The 19662-nt window shown below is 39.3% G+C and overlaps 1 protein-coding gene across 5 annotated transcripts in view; it reads right to left on the reverse strand.

The window, feature by feature from the left end:
• The window catches only part of KIAA0232 (KIAA0232 ortholog), an 84830-nt gene that overhangs the window by 40866 nt on the left and 24302 nt on the right, over positions 1 to 19662 (reverse strand). For all 5 annotated transcript variants that reach the window (XM_087434886.1, XM_087434885.1, XM_087434884.1 and 2 more), the window contains exon 2: positions 10787 to 11286. In XM_087434886.1, coding sequence (XP_087291012.1) covers positions 10787 to 11017 — 231 coding nt within the window. In that variant the 5' untranslated portion in view covers positions 11018 to 11286. The remainder of the gene's footprint in view (positions 1 to 10786; positions 11287 to 19662) is intronic.

The following is a 19662-nucleotide window of genomic DNA, read 5'->3' on the forward strand; positions in this document are numbered from 1 at the left end:
TCAGTGGGCGCCCGGGATCCAAACCCGGGCCGCCAGCAGCGGAGCAAGAGCACTTAACCGCTAAGCCACGGGGCCGGCCCTGCCCATCATTAACTAATTCCAAATACACGCCCCTTATCAGATACATGATTTGCAAATATTTTCTCCAATTCTATCAGTTGTCTTTGCACTTTCTCGATGATGTTCTTTGAAGCACAAAAGCTGTTCATTGTGATGAAGTCTAATTTATCGATGTTATCTTTCGCTGCTTGTGCTTTGGGGTTAGATCTAAGAGATCACTGCCTAATCCAAGTCACGAAGATTTACTCCTATGTTTTCTTCTAAGAGTTGTATAGTTTTAGTTCTTCCATTTAGGTCTATAATCCATTCCGAGTTCACATTTGTATGTGGTATGAGGTAGGAGTCCAACTTCATTCTCTTAATGTGGCTATCCTGTTGTCCCAGCATCTTTTGTTGAAAAAACTATCCTTTCCCCATTGAATGGTCTTGTTGGAAACCAACTAACCATAAATATAAGGGTTTATTTCCAGGCTTTCAGTTTCCTTTCATGCATCTAGCCATATGTATACTAGTACCAAACTGACTTGATTACTGGACCCTTGTAGTAAGTCTGAAATTGGGACGTGTGAGTCCTTCAACTTTGTTCTTGTTTTTCAAGATTTTTTTGGCTATTCTGGGTCCCCTGCATTTCCATACGAATTTTAGGATCAGCCTGCCCATTTCTGCAATAAAGGCAGCGGGCATTCTGACACGGACTGCACTGAAGCTGCAGATCAGCATGGGGAGCACTGCTATCTTAAGAATATTAAGTCTTCTGATCATGAACACAGGATGTTTTTCCATTTGTTAGGTCTTCTTTGATTTCTTTCAATGATGTTTTATAGTTTTTAGTGTACAATTCTTGCCCTTCTTTTGTTAAATTTATTCCTAAGTATTTTATCCTTTTTGATACTACTGTAAATGAAATTTTCTTAATTTCATTCCTTAGGACTTTCTATATATAAGATCATGTCATATGTGAATAGAGATAGTTTTAGTTCTTCCTTTCCAATCTGGATGTCTTTTATTTCTTTTCCTTATCTAACTGCCCCATTAATGCTGATTTATAATAAGATTTTATGTATCTCATCTTTGAAAATGTCTTTGCACATAAATAAATACTGTCAAATACTGATATTAATCCACAGGAATGAGTTTAACTGAACGTATTAATTGCTTAGAAGGCATTTATAAAGTTCCGCTAAATTCTTCTCTTGATATTTGCCTTTTTGCATGTCATTATATTGCATATTAATCACTTCCACGAGAAAGTTAGGTGGAAGTATCTCAACTGAACAGGTTAAATAGATTCTGAGACATAGACATTTCCTTTGCACTCTGTCAAAGTGTGAAAAATGCTGCTGGAACTACAGCCGAACCTTGGACAACACACTCGCTGCACATCTGTATGAGAATGGAGATTTTGCTTCTTAACTTTTGACAGAATGAAAATGTATTAAGCAGCCTGACATTATTTGTGATTCAAACAATGTTAGTTGTTAGAATGACTTTACTGCAGTATAAATTTTGTATAAAAGTGCTATTTTGCCTTGTAATTTTAGGTTGAACTCATTAAGAAACATTATCAAGTCTGCAGCAAAAGCTACACAAACAACAGCATACTAAATACACTTTTCTGCATTCTGCTTTTCCTACTTATTATATTTGGGAGCTCCCTTATTCTATTTTTTTCTGGCTTCATGCACTGTGTGACTATATTATGACTTATTTAACCAACAGCATTGAACTAATAATTGGATTTTAAAAGAATATAGTATAAAAAAGATTCAAGATATTTCTACTTTACTTATTGTTGTTTTTAGTCTCCTACGCTGTATTGATAAAATGTCCACTCAGACATAAACAAATATTAGACATGTGCCAAATATTTACTCAGTAAACTCAGTGAAATCAAGTATGACTTTTCAAAGCCATGGTCTTCAAGAGAGAACACAATTATCAAGTACCAAAAGAAGATATGGCTAAAGAGCTTCTCAGCATGAGAATCTGTGGTCAGGTAATTTTCCACACACTACTGTGAGGTAATATAAGGCTAGCATTCTGATTGATTTTCTCTTGCTGTCTTCCATCAAAAAGGAAACTGGAAACTGGAGGAAGAAAAAGAACACAGGATTCTGAAATACAGCTGGTACCAGTGACGTCTGCTGTGGATGCTCGGCATCCACCCTGCCTCCCACACCTTCCTGTTAACAGTGTCCTGAATAACTGAAACCACATGTGTTTGAATAGGACTAATGCCACCCCCATCTTCGGGCCCTAATTGGCTTAACACAAATCAGGGTGTCTCATCCCTTTGGCCACAAAGACTGGCTCAGAGAGAAGCATGTGATCAATCAGAAATGAGCACTTGAAAAGGAGCGAAAACAAAGAAAGGTCTTTGCTGGGAATGTAGGGAACATATCCCCTGGATAGCGTGTGAGAATATGACGCCAGAAGCCAGAAGCACTGTGCTCAGTGTCATCTGCCCTCTGCCCCGCAGGCAGCTGGCAAAACCAGGGTGACAGAGGGTGGCAGCAGGGCGGTAGAGCAAAGCCCTGACAACACTGAAGCTCTGAATCGAACCAGGCTGGGGCCAGCTCTACTTCTAGAATTTTAGTTACATGAGACTTTTTCTTTTTCCCCTGAAGCCAATTTAGGTCAAACCCCTTTTGGTTGGTTGTGAATGAAAGATATAGCTAGAATTTGAAGAAAGGCCTCAGTAATAAATCCACTTCTCGTTGCTCAGAAGAACTGCAATTTGCCTGTGAAAAATGAATAGCTCCAATCAAACAAGCATAATTTCAGGTTAAATACCTCCATTTTTTTTCCTACTAGGTCTTCAGCCAACAGTGACCATTTCCTCACTGGCCTCCCTGCCTTCAAGTTGGCCAACCAGCTTACCCACCACCATGCATGCCATTCTGTACTGCTGGCTAAATACAGCTATGGGTCTTTTTGTCTCTGGGACTAAAATATAAGTTCCCTAGCACAGCACATCAGGTTCTTCAGAATTGGTTTCCTGCTTGCCTTTCCCAGTCTAATCTCCTCCCACTTCCTTACCATACTCTTTTCTGGCCTCACAACATCAGGCCCCTTCCTGTTTCTGTGACCTTGTATGCACTCTTCCTTTCTTCTTCCTTCAAGACTCTTCAACTGTTACGTCCACTGCCATTCCTACCGCCGTCATCCCCCATACGCAGTGTCCCTTGCTCTGCACAGCCAGGGTATTTTACAGATCCCCAAACTGGCAGCTGTCTCCCATGGACCATCCCTAGTCATCTCTGTATTCCTGGTGCCTGCCACATGTCTGGCATGTCAAGGGCCTTCACATGATGAGTAAAATAGCATAAATGTGCATTTTAAAAATGCAATATTTATATTCAAAAAGTTTTCTCTATTCTATGAGAAGATTTTCCCAAAAAAATTCCCACATTTTATTAAGGTGTTCCAGGGAATCTGTGGACGGGAATTTGTGCACCAGTCATTACTACTAACTCCTACTCTGAATCTATTTTCATATTCTTTAGGTGTAAAGTTCATTTAATTAATGTCTATTGAGTGAATGTTTGTTGAAATACAGTATATACAGTGACACACCTGAGGAACCCAAGATGGGTCAGATTCTTACAGTTGTTATTGTTAAAAATTATAGTAATCTATAAATGAAAAGGTTGCAGATGCTAGCTTTTCCAAGTAGTGAAATGCGGAACTAATGGGGATATACTGCAAGAGTGTTACAAGCAGGCTGAAAGAACCAACGAGCTTTGCAGAATGCAGAAGTGATCAGTCCCACCTAGCAATCAGTACTGGGTTTATTCTTATTTAACCTGTCAGCAAATATAAATAATGCAATAATTCAGCTACATTTCTAGAATGATGGACTCTGAGCTAGAAGATACAATTCAATTAGTGGATTTAAAAGAAAATGCAACAAAGCTACAGTATTCAAAACAGTGTGATATTGGCATAAAGACAGACACACAGACCAATGGAATGGAACAGAGAGCCCAGAAAGAGATCCTCACATATATGTTCAAATGATTTTCAACAAGGGAGCCAAGACTACTCAGCGTGGAAAGGACAGTCTTCTCAACAAACGGTGCAGGGAAAACCGGATACCCACATGCAAAGGAATAAACTTGGACCTTACTTAACACCGTACACAGAAATTAACCCAAAATGGATAAAGACCTTTATTAAGAGCTAAAACTATAAAACTCTTGGAAGAAACACAGGGAAAAGCTTCATGACGTTGAATTTGGCAATGATTTCTTAGATACACCACCAAAGGCACAGGTAACAAAAAAAAAAAATAGAAAATTGGACTTCATCAAAATTTTTAAATTTTGTGCATGAAAAGACACTATAGGGCCAGCCCTGGCTGCCCTGTGGTTAAGTTCAGCGCACTCTGCTTCAGTGGCCCGGGTTCAGTTCCTGAGTGCGAACCTACATAACTTGTCTGTCAGTGGCCATGCTGTGGCAGTGGCTCACATACAAAAAAAAAAAACAAAAAACAAAAAGAGGAAGATTGGCAACAGACGTTAGCTCAGGGCAAATCTTCCTCAGCAATTAAAAAAATTTGACTTTCTAAAAAAAAAAAAAAAAAGACTATAAACAGAGTGAAAGGGCAACCCACAGAATGGGAGGAAATGTCTGCAAATCATATATTTGATAAGGGGTTAATATCCAGAACATATAAAGAACTCCTAAAATTCAACCACAAAATAAAGAAACAACCAGATTCAAAAATGGGCAAAGGACTTGAACAGACATTTCTCCAAAGAAGATACACAAATGGCCAATAACCACATGAAAAGATACACAATATCACTAATCATTAGGGAAAATGCAAAGCAAAACTACATGCTACCACACTCCATACCCATCAGGATGGTTACCATCAAAAAACCAGAAAATGACAAGCATTGCTGAGTATGGGGAGAAATTGGAACCCTGTGCACTCTTGGTGGGAACATAAAATGGTGCAACTACTGGTTGGTTCCTCAAAAAATTAAATATAGGGTGTGGCCCGGTGGTGTAGTAGTGGTTAAGTTCTCGTGCTCCGCTTCAGCGGCCCAGCATTTGCAGGTTCAGAGCCCAGGCATGGACCTATGCACGGTTTATCAAGCCGTGCTGTGGCAGGTGTCCCATGTATAAAGTAGAGAATGATGGGCATGGATATTAGCCCAAGGCCAATCTTCTTCAGCAAAAAGAGGAGGATTGGCAACAGATGTTAGCTCAGGGCTAATCTTCCTCACAAAAAAATAAAAATAAAAATAGAATTACCATCTGATCCAACAATTTCACTTCTTGGTATATACCTCAAAAAACTGAAAGCAGGGTGCCAAAGAGGTATTTGTACACCATGTTCATAACAGCCTTATTCTCAACAGCTAAAATGTGGTAGACACCCAAGTGTCCAATGACGGATGGATAAGTGAAATATGGCATATCCATACAATGGAATATTATTCAGCCTTAAAAAGGAAGGAAATTCTGATACATGCTACAACATGGATGAACCCTGAAAACATTAAGCTAAGTGAAATAAGCCACTCACAAAAGACAAATAGTGTATGATTCCAGTGAGATGAGATTCTTAAGAGAAGTCAAAATCATAAACACAGAAAGTATAACGGTGGTCACCAGGAGCTAGGGGGAGAGGGGAATGGAGAATTACTGTTTAATGGGTATAGAGTTTCAGTTTTACAAGATGAAAAGAGTTCTGGAGATGGATGGTGGTGATGGCTGCACAAGAATATGGATGTATTTAATACCACTAAACTGTACACTTAAAAACAGTTAAGATGGGGGCCGGCCCGGTTGTGTAGCGGTTAAATGCGCACACTCTGCTGCTGGCAGCCCGGATTCGATCCTAGGCACGCACCGACACACCACTGTCAGGCCATGCTGTGGTGGCGTCCCATATAAAGTGGAGGAAGATAGGCACAGATATTAGCCCAGAGACAGTCTTCCTCAGCAAAAAGAGGAGGATTGGCATGGATGTTAGCTCAGGGCTGATCTTCCTCACAAAAAAAAAAAAAGGTTAAGATGGTAAATTTTATGTTATGTGTATCTTACCACAATAAAAAACATGAGGGTTGGGGGGCCAGCCCGGTGGCTCAAGTGGTTAAGTGTGCAAGCTCCGCTGTGGCTGCCCGGGGTTCGCCGGTTCAGATCCCAGGTGGCGTGCACCAATGTACCGCTTGGCAAGCCATGCTGTGGCGGCGTCCCATATAAAGTAGAGGAAGATGGGCACAGATGTTAGCCCGGGGTCAGTCTTCCTCAGCAAAAAAAGGAGGATTGGCAGATGTTAGCTCAGGGCGGATCTTCCTTACAAAACAAACAAACAAAAAAAACCACGAGGGTTGGGGGGAGAAACTGCAGTAACTTCCCTGAAGGGCAGGCCCCAGTGTGTAGCTATGGCATCTGTACCCACCCTCCTCATGCTTCCCCCCATACAAGTCACACACCTGAGAAAGAAGCATACACGTATTCATCTGTTTAATAAATTTCTGAGCATCTTCTACATCCCAGGAACTGTTTTAAGGGCTGGGAATACAGCAGAAAACATGGCACACAAGGTTGCTAACTTCACGAATTGTATATACCAGCAGGGGAGACATACAAATAAATAAAAAATAATTGGATCACAAAGAATCATACAATTTCAGGTAGGAACAAGTGTCATAAAGAAAAATAAAGTAGGTAAGAGGACTGAGAATGGAAGACTTCTATTTTAAATACGGTGGTCAAAGTGAGGATAAGACAAGCAAAATTAATACCAAACTAAACAAATAAACAAATAAATAGTCTCTTTTAAAATGCAACTGGTAGACAATCCATGAAAGAAAAATTAGATAAGCTGGACTTCATTAAAGTCAAAACTGCTCTGTGAAAAACAAGGTCAAGACGAGTAGAAGACAAGCCACAGACTGTGAGCAAATTATCTGCAGAAGACACACCTGATAGAAGACTGTTATCCAAAATAGATAAAGAACTCAAACTCAGTAATAAGAAAGCAACTCAATTAAAAAATGGGCCAAAGACCTCGACAGACACTTCACCAAAGAAGATATATGGATGGCAAATAAGCAAATGAAAAGATGCTCCACATCCTATGTCAACAGGGAAATGCAAATTAACACGAGATACCACCACACACCTATGAGAATGGCCAAAATCCAGACACTGACACCACATGCTGACAAAGATGTGCAGCAACAGGAACTCTCATTCACTGCTGATGGGAACGCAAAATGGTGCAGACACTTTGGAAGAAAGTTTCGCATTTTCTTACAGAACTAAACATTTTCTTGCCATACGATCCAGCAGTCGGACTCCTTGGTATTTACTCAAAGGAGCTGAAAACTCATGTCCACACAAACACTTGTACATGGATATTTATAGCATAAATTTATTTCATTCATAACGGCCAAAATTTGGAAGTAACTGAGATAGGTGAATGGATAAATAAATGGTGGTACATCCAGACAGTGGAATATTATTCAGTGCTAAAAAGTAAGCTCTCAAGCCATGAAAAGACATGAAGGAACCTTAAACGTATATTACTCCGTAACAGAAGCCAATCTGAAAAGGCTACATACCATATGATCCCAACTATATGACATTCTGGAAAAGGCAAAACTAGGCAGTAAAAAGACCAGCGGTTGCCAGGGGTTGGGGGAAGGGAGGGATGAATAGGTGGAGCACAGGGAACTTTTAGGACAGTGAAAATACTCTGTTTCATACTATAATAACGATGCACACATGATTATACATTTGTCATAGAATATTGTACACAGAATGTGGACAATACCAAGAGTGAATCCTAATGTACACTATGGACTTAGGGTGATTATGTGTCACTGTAGGTCCGTCAATTGTAACAAAGGTATCATTCTGGCAGGGAATGTTGATAATGGGGAAGGCTATGCACATGTGGGCACAGGGGGTATATGGGAAATCTCTGTACCTTCCTCTCAATTTTACTGTGAACCTAAAACTGCTCTAAAAAATAGTCTTCAAAAAAAAAAAAGAAAAAGTTTAACTGGCAGCAGACCAATTCTCCTGCCCAGACTAACCAGAAAAGCCAGATAAAATATAAAACAAAACAAAACCTTCAACACCTGTGCTAAGGAATTAGCGACCTGTTGAAGCACCCAAGCCTTGAGAAGACAAGGAGGGACAGCCATCCCAGGGAGGGGAAGCTGCCGGCACAGGGGCGCTGACATCTGAGGCTGCTTTCTCCCTCAGGAAATGTACCCCCAATTCTAGGCCCAGGGCAAGAGGCTGAGACAAATGTGGCCACTTAAGAGGCAAAGAAACCAGTGGAGCTGGGGGCAGTCTCTCAGGGCTGGAGAGAAAAAACTAGAGATCCAGGTGTCAGGATCCCAGAAAAAGGAAGGGGTGGCAAACAGAGGTACACTCTGCTGGATTCCCCTCTGACACGTGAGGAATTCGGAAGCTGTGCTAGGCACAAGGGGGCTTCTGTGTTGACAGGAACGGTCTATTTATTTATCTGGGTGTAATTACACAGATATGATCTTTGCAAAAATTCACCAGTTTGTACCCCTGTCTGTATGCATTTTATAGCACAAGAAAAAGTTTAAGGAAAAAAACCCCTCTTTTATTTTTGTACAGAATCCATGGTTGCTCCACATCTGAAACAGTTAACAAAGTTCTGGAAGTCCTGGGACCTAAAAAAAATATTTAACATCATAAAAACACCTAAAGCAATCACACAGATTGAGGGACTATCATGAAAGGACCATTATGGAAGAGGTCTGCAGAGATGAAACTCCTAGAAGATGCAAGAGAACAAAATCACGGAGAGGGGATCACACTAGCAAACGGTTTATCTGTTTGAAGCCCAAATCTCAGAACACAGCACAGTCAGGGAATATTTCCTAAAATTTAAGAAGTAGAACCATTAATAAAAAGAAAGTGCTCCTTGGTACACAGATATTTAGAGAGGACTGCTTTTTGATGGTTCAGCACTGTGCCTAGTCATTCCAGATTTCCTTCGGGGGGCCATCCTCTCTAATTCTTAGTCCCTGCAGTTTCAGGTGCTTGTAGCCCAGGCACCAAAGCGCCCTCTTCCTAATAGGTAAGGGACAGGGCCATGACCAAGCTGCCCTACGGGGACGAGTTGCCTGCTCTTCCTGCTCGGCACACACACATGAGGTGGGAGTCTGGGCCTGCAGTAGGCTTGCAGAGGGGTGAAGCTTGAGAATAAAGGCAAAGACAACAGAGAAGGCAAGCTTCAAGACGGGTCACTGATTCTATTGAAAGCCTTGGATCAGGCTGCCACTGAGGCCAGTCCTATCCCCTGGACATTTCAAGTTTTTGAATCAATAAATGCTCCCAAATTTACCAGCTGTGTGACCTTGGGCAAGTTACATAGCCACTGTCTCTAAGTACCTCCACCTATGAAATAGGGACAACAGAACAGGGTTGCTGTGAAGGTTAAACAAGTTACTGTGCATGGAAAATGAGCACTCAGATGCATGGCTGGCACACAGTACATGAAATACATAGGTGCTTGTTTTTACTATGACTTCTGTTTAAGCCAGACCAAGCTGGTTTTCTGCCATAATCACAGACTCCTGATAAACAAAGACTTCATGACACTGAGAACATTAAAATATAAAGACACAAGAAACATTTTACAAAATACTGACCACAAAAATAACACATTTTCTGATTATTAGGTTTTAAGTCAGTCCTCTGAAAATTTCACTTGACCTAATTCTCACTAGCCAAGGCAGTAAGCAACCTGAAAGCAGGGAAAATGCAGTTGTGTCCAGGTAGAAAGGATGAGAATCACCAGTAGTGAGAAAATACACTCTATACAACTGACGTGTGACAGATGTTAAGCACACTGGTGAAATCCTCTGTATTTATAGGACTTGGAGGCTTTTCTGTGATTTGGAAGGGCAAGGCCAGTTTCTTCTATCAGTGAAACTTTGTTCCTGCTTTCAGTTTTAGTAACAATAGTTTAAAACAGCAACAACAAAAACTGCTCACAAAACACTCCATTTTATGTAAAATTTGTACACGGAAGTTGCCCAGAGCCCATTTGTTCACTGGTGATGACTTTGCTTCCCTTCTGGCAGGACTCACTTTCAGCAGCTCCTCTTGGAAAGTGAGACTCAAGTTGAGATTTTTTTTCGAGAACCTAGATTGATTGCTTTCTCACTTTCAACTTAGCACCTAAGTCAAATAAAACATGTAACGGCCAACTTACCAGGTGATATACAATGACTTATGGCAAAGTTATGTGCTTCAGTGAACTTTTAGGTCTGCTGATCTGTAACACACACTTTGATTAATAAGCTGTTTAACATCATTCTTGTGGATAAAATTAAATATTAAACTTTGGAATGTTAAGAAGTATAACAGACACAATGATTACTATAGTCATCATGTATCATGTTCCTAAATAGCAGAAACAAACACTCCAGAGCAGTGTTACTCCAAGGCAACAGGGTGTCCATGACAAGACCCAGAGTCTGAGCCAGAACGCAATCAACACTGAGAAAGTCTAACAAGTACAGAGAAACACAAGTGAACTAAACAGTGTGCTTTGTGACACGGCTCACTGACATTCACTGACAGGTTAAGCCTGTGGACCACGGCAGTCTACACCCTGTTGTAGACTATGGAAGTTCTCCTTGAAGAGAAATGCAAACATGTAGTAGACACAACCATGAATTTTCACAAAACATTTAAAATATGTAAATACCTGTTCCTGCAGGTCGTAGTCATAGCTGTCATGCAGCAGAAGACTGAGGACATATCGAGTATAAATCATGGCATCAATGCCACATTTCTCTAGCTCTTGTCCCAGCCAGGTCTGCACTGGACCCAAAGCATGAAGCAGAGACATTTCAGAAGCAGATACAGGGCCTGGATAAGAGCTTGAGGAGCTTTCAGATGGTAAACCATCCACAACAACTGTACAGATAGGGCGCATGAATTTAGGTTGCTGACATCCTTAAAATGCGAAGCATTTTCTGCAGTTGATGTGCTGTTGGTATCTGGAGGGGATTTTCACTCCAGTAAAAAGGAGAGATGCTTGACATCTAGGATAAGTATTTATTTTTGCTGGCAGTCAGCCATCTAGAACAGAATTTCCCTCTTCAGGCATGACCAATGAATCAACACCCTGACAGCAATACACATGTAGATGTGATTTTCTACTTTCATTTCACATTGAGGCCAAATGTAAGTCTCCGGCAAAACCTACAAAAAATGAGAAAGAGATAAAAGGTATGCATTATATAGAGATATAAATTAAATTACTGATGTTTTGGAAAAAAATCTAAATGAACTATTCCTTTTTATTAAAATACCTTTAGTATCTTAGAATACTGATTTGTTTTTGCTATAATCTTTGACATTTTAAGCTAAGTGACATTTTAAACTTTTAAAAGCTTAACATCATTTAAAAGAAAGGAAAACTCAAATTTATATTCTTGTGCTTGTGCTCGATTATACTGATGTTTATTTTGCTATCTCAAGAGACTGGACTAGTAAAATTTTGTTTATCTGTAATGCTGAAAGAATTTATCTGGTAACAAATCACTAGTTCATTTTTAAGTATAACAGAAATAAGCAGCTGAACAGTAATTTAATTGAAACACTGGTAAAAAATTAGTCCTTTAAATTTAAATTTTATGTAGGTAATAAATTATTTTAAATGGCTAAAAACTCTGGACTGCTCATCACTTATTTCATAAAAATTAAGGTGAAACCCAGATTTGTCTTATAGCCATGCCAGGCTGTACTGCTACAGCTATTGTAACTTTTTTTCTTACATACCTAGGTTGACTTTTTCATTACTTACAACACATGCCACTCTTTTAATTTGGTAGCTTTTTTTCCTAAATTACCATACTTTCTATACGTCAAACTAATCTAACAATGGCCTTATTAAATTAGAATATTCTTTATGTTAGAGTTCTGATTAATTTATGCCATTAGAAAATGAAAACTAATACAGTAATAGGTAAATTTCATTGGCTCAGCTTTTGCATGAATTTTAGCAGACAATAAGAGGGCTACCAAAAATGGCTTTTAAAGAAGTATTAATAATTGTCGTTAGTAAAAGCATCAAATCAGAAAGACACACGCTCTTCCCCAAAGATTTAAGACTCAGTTTCTTGCATTTCATCTATAACAAAATAGTAAATTTTATATACAATAAAGAAAAAACATTTAAATCCACCATGGGACTAAATTACTAGGTTAATGTATCACTAATATATATTCTTCTACTTTCTAAAATCTTTTCTACCATACTATCTTTTTGAATTATGAAAACTAGATAAACTAAAGAAAAGATTTTCTATAATTTTCACCTGCTAATTCTCAAAATTAAAATACGTTCCATAAGTTCTTCAGTATGGCATCTTTAGGATGCCAGCCAGATGATCAACTAAATAATACATTCAACTTAACATCACTTGAAGCAATTGACACGTCACTACTCATTCAGTGAAGATCAACCAAGGTGGTGAGGAGACTTGAAGCAATGGCTGAAGGAACTACGTGAGAGAATCGACGGCAGCTAGAGTTCACAGGAAAAAGTGCCAGAGAAGAGAGAGCTGCACAGAGAAAAAAAACAGAGATCTGCAAAGGATTGCCCTCAAGCATTCAGCAGAGTTATTTAGGGCATGCGTGTGAGGAACCACCTCAAGGCACAGGAAAGGGTCACCCTGAAGGAGAGGAGAGGCCCTGAGGCTCAGCGTGGCTAGTTAGGGATGATGCTTGTGTCCCACCAGCCAGACTGGAAGACCTCATAATTCAGGGGACACTGGCTGGAGTACTCAGAGGGGGTCCTGCCTTAGTAATGGGGAATAATTAGCCCTAGACTAAATACTGCTCTGGCCCTGCCTAACAAATCTTAAAAACAAGACCCAAAAGGACCAAAAAACTATTTCCAACTAATTTCACTATGGTCCCAGAAGAAAGCTGAAGAAATTTATGGAACATAAAAATAGCCAGCACCCAAGAAGATAAAAATTTACAAGTCTGGCATCCAATAAAAAATTAGCAGGCATACAAACAAGCAGACGCAAAGAGAGTGGAAATAAGGAGAAAAATAGATTAAGAAACCAATCCAGACTTGACACAAAAGTCAGAATTAGCAGAAAAGGACTTTAAAAGTTATGATGACTATACACCAGATGTAAAAGCAGAGAATGGAAGATATGAAAGACATAAAGTCAAACATGTAGAGACAAAAACTACATCTGAGATGAAAAATACACAGGATGGGATTAAGGTCAGATTAGACATTTCAGAAGAAAAGATTACTGAATCTTAAACTGCAAAAGAAACTATACAAAATGAAATACGAAGAGAAAAAGAATTTTAAGAACTTAACAGAGTTTCAGTGAGCTGTGTGACAATTTTAAGAAATTTAACATCCATGTAATTGGGGGAGAGAGAAGGGGACAAAAAAATATTTAAAGAAATAGTGGCCAAAATTTTTCCAAACTTGATGAAAACTAAAACACACAGACCCAAGAAGTTCACTGAACTCTAAGCACAAGAGACACAAAGAAAATGAAGTGTAGGCACACTATAATAAAACTATTCAAACAGCGATAAAGGCAAAAATCTTAAAGCTGCCAGAGGAAAAAAAAACATTAGATAGAACAAAACAAAAATAAGGATGACATCAGATTTCTTGTTGGAAACAATGTAATGGGGCAAAAACTTTAAAGTAGTGGAAAAAAAACCTGTCAACTTAAAATTCTATACTCATCAAAAATATCTTTCAAAACAAAGGTGAGGGCCGGCCCTGTGGCTTAGCGGTTAAGTGCGCACGCTCCGCTGCTGGCGGCCCGGGTTTGGATCCCGGGCGCACTGACCTGCAGCTTCTCCGGCCATGCTGAGGCCGCGTCCCACATACAGCGACTGGCAGGATGTGCAGCTATGGCATACAACTATCTACTGGGGCTTTGGGGGAAAAATAAATAAATAAAATTATAAACGAAACAAAACAAAACAAAACAAAGGTGAAACAAAGACTTTTTCAGACATGCAAAAGCCAAAAGAATTCATCAACAGCATATCTGCCCTATAAGAAGTGTTAAAGGAAGTCTTTCAAGGCAGAAGGAAAATGACACCAGAACAAAATGTGGATCCACACAAAGGAACCAAGAGCACCAGAAATGGTAACTACATTTTTCTTATTATTTAAATATCTTTAAAAGATAACTGACTGTTGAAACAATAACAATGTATTGTGAGGTCTGTAACATCTGTATAAGTAAAATGTATGACAACAATAGCATAAAGGCCAGGAGTTGAATACTCCTACTAGAAGGTTCTTATATACTACATGACATGGTATAATATCATTTGGAGATAGACTATGATAGCTGTTAATAATCATTACAAATTTAAATGGTCTGAACAACCAATTAAAAGGCAGACATAGTCAGAGTGGATTTTAAAACAGCAAGACTTGATTATATGCTGCCTATAAAAATATCCACATTAAATATAAAGACACAAATAGGTTAAAAATAAAATGAGAGAAGAAGATATACCATGCCAACACTAATGAAAAAAAGCTGGAGTGTCTACATTAATATCTGACAGAGATTTCAGAGCAAAGAATAGTAACAGAGATAAACATTTCATCATGTCAAAGGGGTCAATTCATTAAGAGGATAGAACAGTCTTACATATTATATACCTAATAGTGGAGTTTCAAAACATGTGATTGCGGGGGCCAGCCAGGTGGCTTAGTGGTTAAGTTTGTGCACTCCACTTCAGGGGCCTGCGGTTTGTGGGTTCAGATCCTGCGTGTGGACCTATACACGGCTTATCAAGCCATGCTGTGGCAGGCATCCCACATATAAAGTAGAGGAAGCTGTTAGCCCAGGGCCAACCTTCCCCAGCAAAAAGAGGAGGATTGGCAACAGATGTTAGCTCAGGACTAATCTTCCTCATCAAAAAAACAAACAAACAAAAAACATGTGAATGAAAACTGATAAAACTGCAAGAAGAAATAGACAAATCCGAAATTATACTAAGACATTTCAATACCCCTCTCTCCATCACTGAACGAAGAAGTAGACAGATAATCAGTATTGATACAGATGACTAAAGCAACACTACCAACCAATTTGACGTAAGATAGACCATATTCTGGGCCACAGAGAAAGTCTCAACAGACTTAAAAGGACTCAAATCATACGAAGTATATATTCTCTGACCATAGGGAATTAAATTATAAATTAATAACAGAAAGGTGTCTGGAAAATCCCCCAAATATTTGAGAACTAAAGAACATATATCTACATAACCAATAGGCAAAGGAAAAATTAGAAAGGATTTTGAGGGGCCAGCCAAATGGTGCAAGCGGTTAAGTGTGCGCGCTCTGCTGCGGCGGCCCGGGGTTCACCGGTTCGGATCCTGGGGGCGCACACAGACGCACTGCTTGGCAAGCCATGCTGTGGCGGTGTCCCATATAAAGTGGAGGAAGATGGGCACAGATGTTAGCCCAGGGCCAGTCTTCCTCAGCAAAAAAAGAGGAGGATTGGCAGATGTTAGCACAGGGCTGATCTCCTCACAAAAAAAAAAAAAAAAAAAAAAGAAAGGATTTTGAATTGAATGAAACAAAGACACAACATATCAATATTTTTAGAATGCCACTAAAGGAGTACTTTGGGGAAAATTTATAGCACTAAGAGCTCATATTAGAAAAGGTTTCAAATCAATGACCTCAGTTTTTACCTTAAGAAACTATAAAAAGAAAAGCAAATGAAACCTAGACTAAGCAGAAAAGGGAAATAAAAATCAGAGCAGAAACAAATGAAATAGAAAATGGAAAAACAGTGAAACCAAAAGCTAGTTCTTTTAGACAACAAATTTGACAAACCTGTAGCTAGACTGTTCAGGAAAGAGAGAAGACATAAATTACCAATATTAGGAACAAGAGAGGGGAGATCACTACAGATTCTATAGATATAAAAAGGATAATAAAGGGATATTAGAAAAACTTTACACCAATAAATTAAACAACTTAGATGAAACAAATTCCTTGAAAACACCAATTACCAAAGTTCACTCAAGAAAAAATAGAATGAATAGCCCTGTATCTATAAAAGGAAGTGAATTTATAGTTTAAAACTTTCCCACAAAGAAATCTCCAGGCCAGGATGCTTCAAAGTTGAATTCTACCAAATATTTAAGGAAAAAATAATGCCTATTCTATACAAACTCTTCCAAAAAATTAAAGAGGAGAGAATACTTCCCAAATCATGTTGAGTCCAGCATCATCCTGACACCAAAACCAGACAAAGATGCTACACAAAAAGAAAACTACTGACCAAATGCCTCATGAACACAGATGCAAAAATTCAAAACAATTTAGGAAATTGAACCCAACAATACACATCAGACCCAGAGAGTACAGGGATATCAGAAGAATGTTATTAATAATTGTTTTTGCCATAGAACCTCTTAAAACATCAGTTTCACTGTGAACAACTTAGCACAAGGATTTTTTTTATTATTCAAATGCACAAAGGCCTTAAAAATATACACCATGACAGACTTGGTTCACTGTAAAGACTGATATAGAAATACTGCTTTACTTTTTTTATTATGTTTACTTTCAAACATGGTATCAACTCAACCATAGGATTCTCTCTGTTGTCATTAAGAGATTTCAGGAGTCTTTGGCCAAGCGAAAAGATTCAAGAAGTAGGTGAGAAAAAAATCGGCATACCAATGCAAAATAAAGCAAGGCACACTGGACTACCATGATCTCATCAAAGCTGGTTAAACCCCTCACTTGTATTATTACCCCTAACAGAACTTCTCCTGTAACTTGTTCAACAGCTGATGCCACAAAATGTTTAAATAACCGGCCATATCCCTAGAGTCACTAGTGATTACAATCTGTTTTCACTCTCTATATAGTACAGACTGCACAGGACCAAGGAAAAGAGAGTGAAGGCTGGTGAATCTGGTAGCTTCAGACTACTCTGCAGCCATCTGGGCAGTACCTTTAAGCGGATACTAATAACAGGGGCTTCTTCCTGTACCATAACAACAGGTGTAACTGTTCTTGGAGCTAAAGAGTGTCCATCCTCCTTACTTTGAACCTCCAACTGTTAGCAGATGACCCAGTTATAGAATACTGGGTCATAACTAAGCTTCCTCTCCTAAAGCAGTAAGTTTTTGGTAGAGGGGCAAACATTTGACCAAATTAGAGACTTTATTTCTAGTTCTGAACAGCAAGGAGGAGACTCCTAGCTATGTTGGCGCATGATTACCCATTTAATTAAAACTTATTTCAGGTGTGATCCACCACGTGGTCAAAACAATGACGGGACCTGAAAAGCACAAGCAAAACCCATTCAACATCCACCTGGCGAGTTCAAGAACATAGCTGGCAAACACCCAAACTTCAAACTCCATCTACGCCTCTTAATACTCATTTCAGATGTGAACTTTAGTCGGTATGAAGTTAAATTTCATTTTAGTTTAGTTAAATTCTCTAAAAGAGTTTTAAAAAAAAAGCCTCACTGTATATACTCAAAGATTCTTTGTTTTGTCTTTTTCAACATTCTCTTCTCCAGAGGTTTACGCTGAGAAAAAAGGATCCTCAAATCATTTTGAATATCTTTCTCCCATGCAAAATGAACCCAAATCATCCTAAAGATTGGGCTGTATAAAGGATAATTTTAAAAGTCTCACAATAATACACTTATCTTAGAATTTCTTTTGTCTTTTTTTACTTTAAATTTTAAATGATTTCTATTAAGGATGCAAAAACATACATAGCTAGCTAAACGTCCCTGGGAGTTGACCTATCACTTGAGCCTTCTTCCATTCACAAAGGTAGGGTGGAGGTGGGAAGCACTCTAGCTTAGCGGGCATACATCCAGGTTTCCGTAGTCAGCCCACCTCTCCTAATTAATAGCTGGGTTTTGTGGCCGTAACTTCGTGGGGTCTTTGTTTTCTCATCTGTCAAACAGAATAAATTCTTGCTCTCCCTACCTCTCAGCCTCTCACAAGCTTGCTGCAACGAGCAAACGAGAAGTGCATTTCTGTATTTTGTGGCCTTTGCATTTCACAACATGTCATACAAATGGAAGGTATTATTACAAACTACCCCCCCAAATTCTTTTATATTTGCTTAATCTTACTGGTTCCTTCACTAATATGATTATCTGAAGCTCTCTACTACAAATTCAAATGTGACACTGCAAAGAACTCAAAGAGGCTAAGTGCACAGGATGAGCACAGAAATACAATGGATTCCCCTCTGCTGCCCAGTTTTCTGTTTTGGAATGTACACATCTGCAGAGCAATCTCTGCACACTTAAGCCACACTATCCCAAAACAGCACAGACTCAGAGAACTCAGCACATACTGGGCTTTTTCTGCTGCCTAGTGTATAATTTCTAGCCATTTTAAGGATGCATGGATTAAAAATAGCCCTGGCGGTGAATGAAAATCACCCCCCAAGACAGGGGCAACTCTATGCAGGCTTGGGGATCAATTAAAGCCTCTGGGGCTAATATTAATGTGAGCCTGGAACTGAAAGTGGTGGAGTGAGGGGGAGGACATCCACCCAGCTCTGCTCACTCCCCTGAGAGCCCTGGGGACACTCTGCACCACCCCAGGTCTCTAGACATCAGGGTCCTGCAGTCTGTGACATTTACGATCAGACCTGGGACTAGAATAACAAACTGAATTTTAAAAATAAAAGCATTTAATTCTTGGGGGTGGCCCAGTGGCGCAAGCGGTTAAGTGCGTGCACTCCGCTTCGGCGGCCCGGGGTTCAAAGGTTCAGATCCCGGGCGCGCACCGACACACCGCTTGTCACGCCATGCTGAGGCAGCGTGGCAGCGTCCCACATAAAGTAGAGGAAGATGGGCACAGATGTTAGCTCAGGGCCAATCTTCCTCGGCAAAAAAGAGGAGGATCAGCATCGGATGTTAGCTCAGGGCTGATCTTCGTCACACACAAAAAATAAATAAATAAAAGCATTTAATACTTTATCTAGTCTACATGTTTTCAGAGTGATATCATTAGTCCCAAATGCTTTGTCCATTAAGGAAAAAAGAACACAGATCTGGGTACTTAAGTTATTACATAAGTAAATACTTTTTCAGCAAACAGACAAGACATGGTAATACCACAAATTTCAAATGAGAAACTTAATAATGAAGGGTTTGGGGGTGGTGGGTGAGCAGCTGCTGTTCACTGATCTTCCAAAATCTCACCCCTCATGTAACAATGTTCTAAGAAATACAGTGCCAACTTTTTACACTCTTTGCAACACCACAAACATTACTGAAAACAATTCAAATTACAGCTCCATTAGTGTTCCTGGATAAATTATTTAGGATGCATGAGCAGTGTTTCTCATGAGCTACAGGAAATATACACTCTATAGTTCAGTTTGGTTTTTTTTGTTTTTTTTTTTGTTTTTGCTGAGGAAGATTTGTCCTGAGCTAACATCTATTGCCAAGCTTCCACTTTTTGCTACAGAAAGATTCACCCTGAGCTAACATCTGTGCCAATCTTCCTCTATTTTGTATGTGGGTCTCCGCCACAGCATGGCTGCTGATGAGTGGTGAG

This window comes from Ceratotherium simum, chromosome 8 (genome assembly GCF_057802395.1).
Source record: "Ceratotherium simum simum isolate JZ-2026a chromosome 8, ASM5780239v1, whole genome shotgun sequence".
NCBI lineage: Eukaryota > Metazoa > Chordata > Mammalia > Perissodactyla > Rhinocerotidae > Ceratotherium > Ceratotherium simum.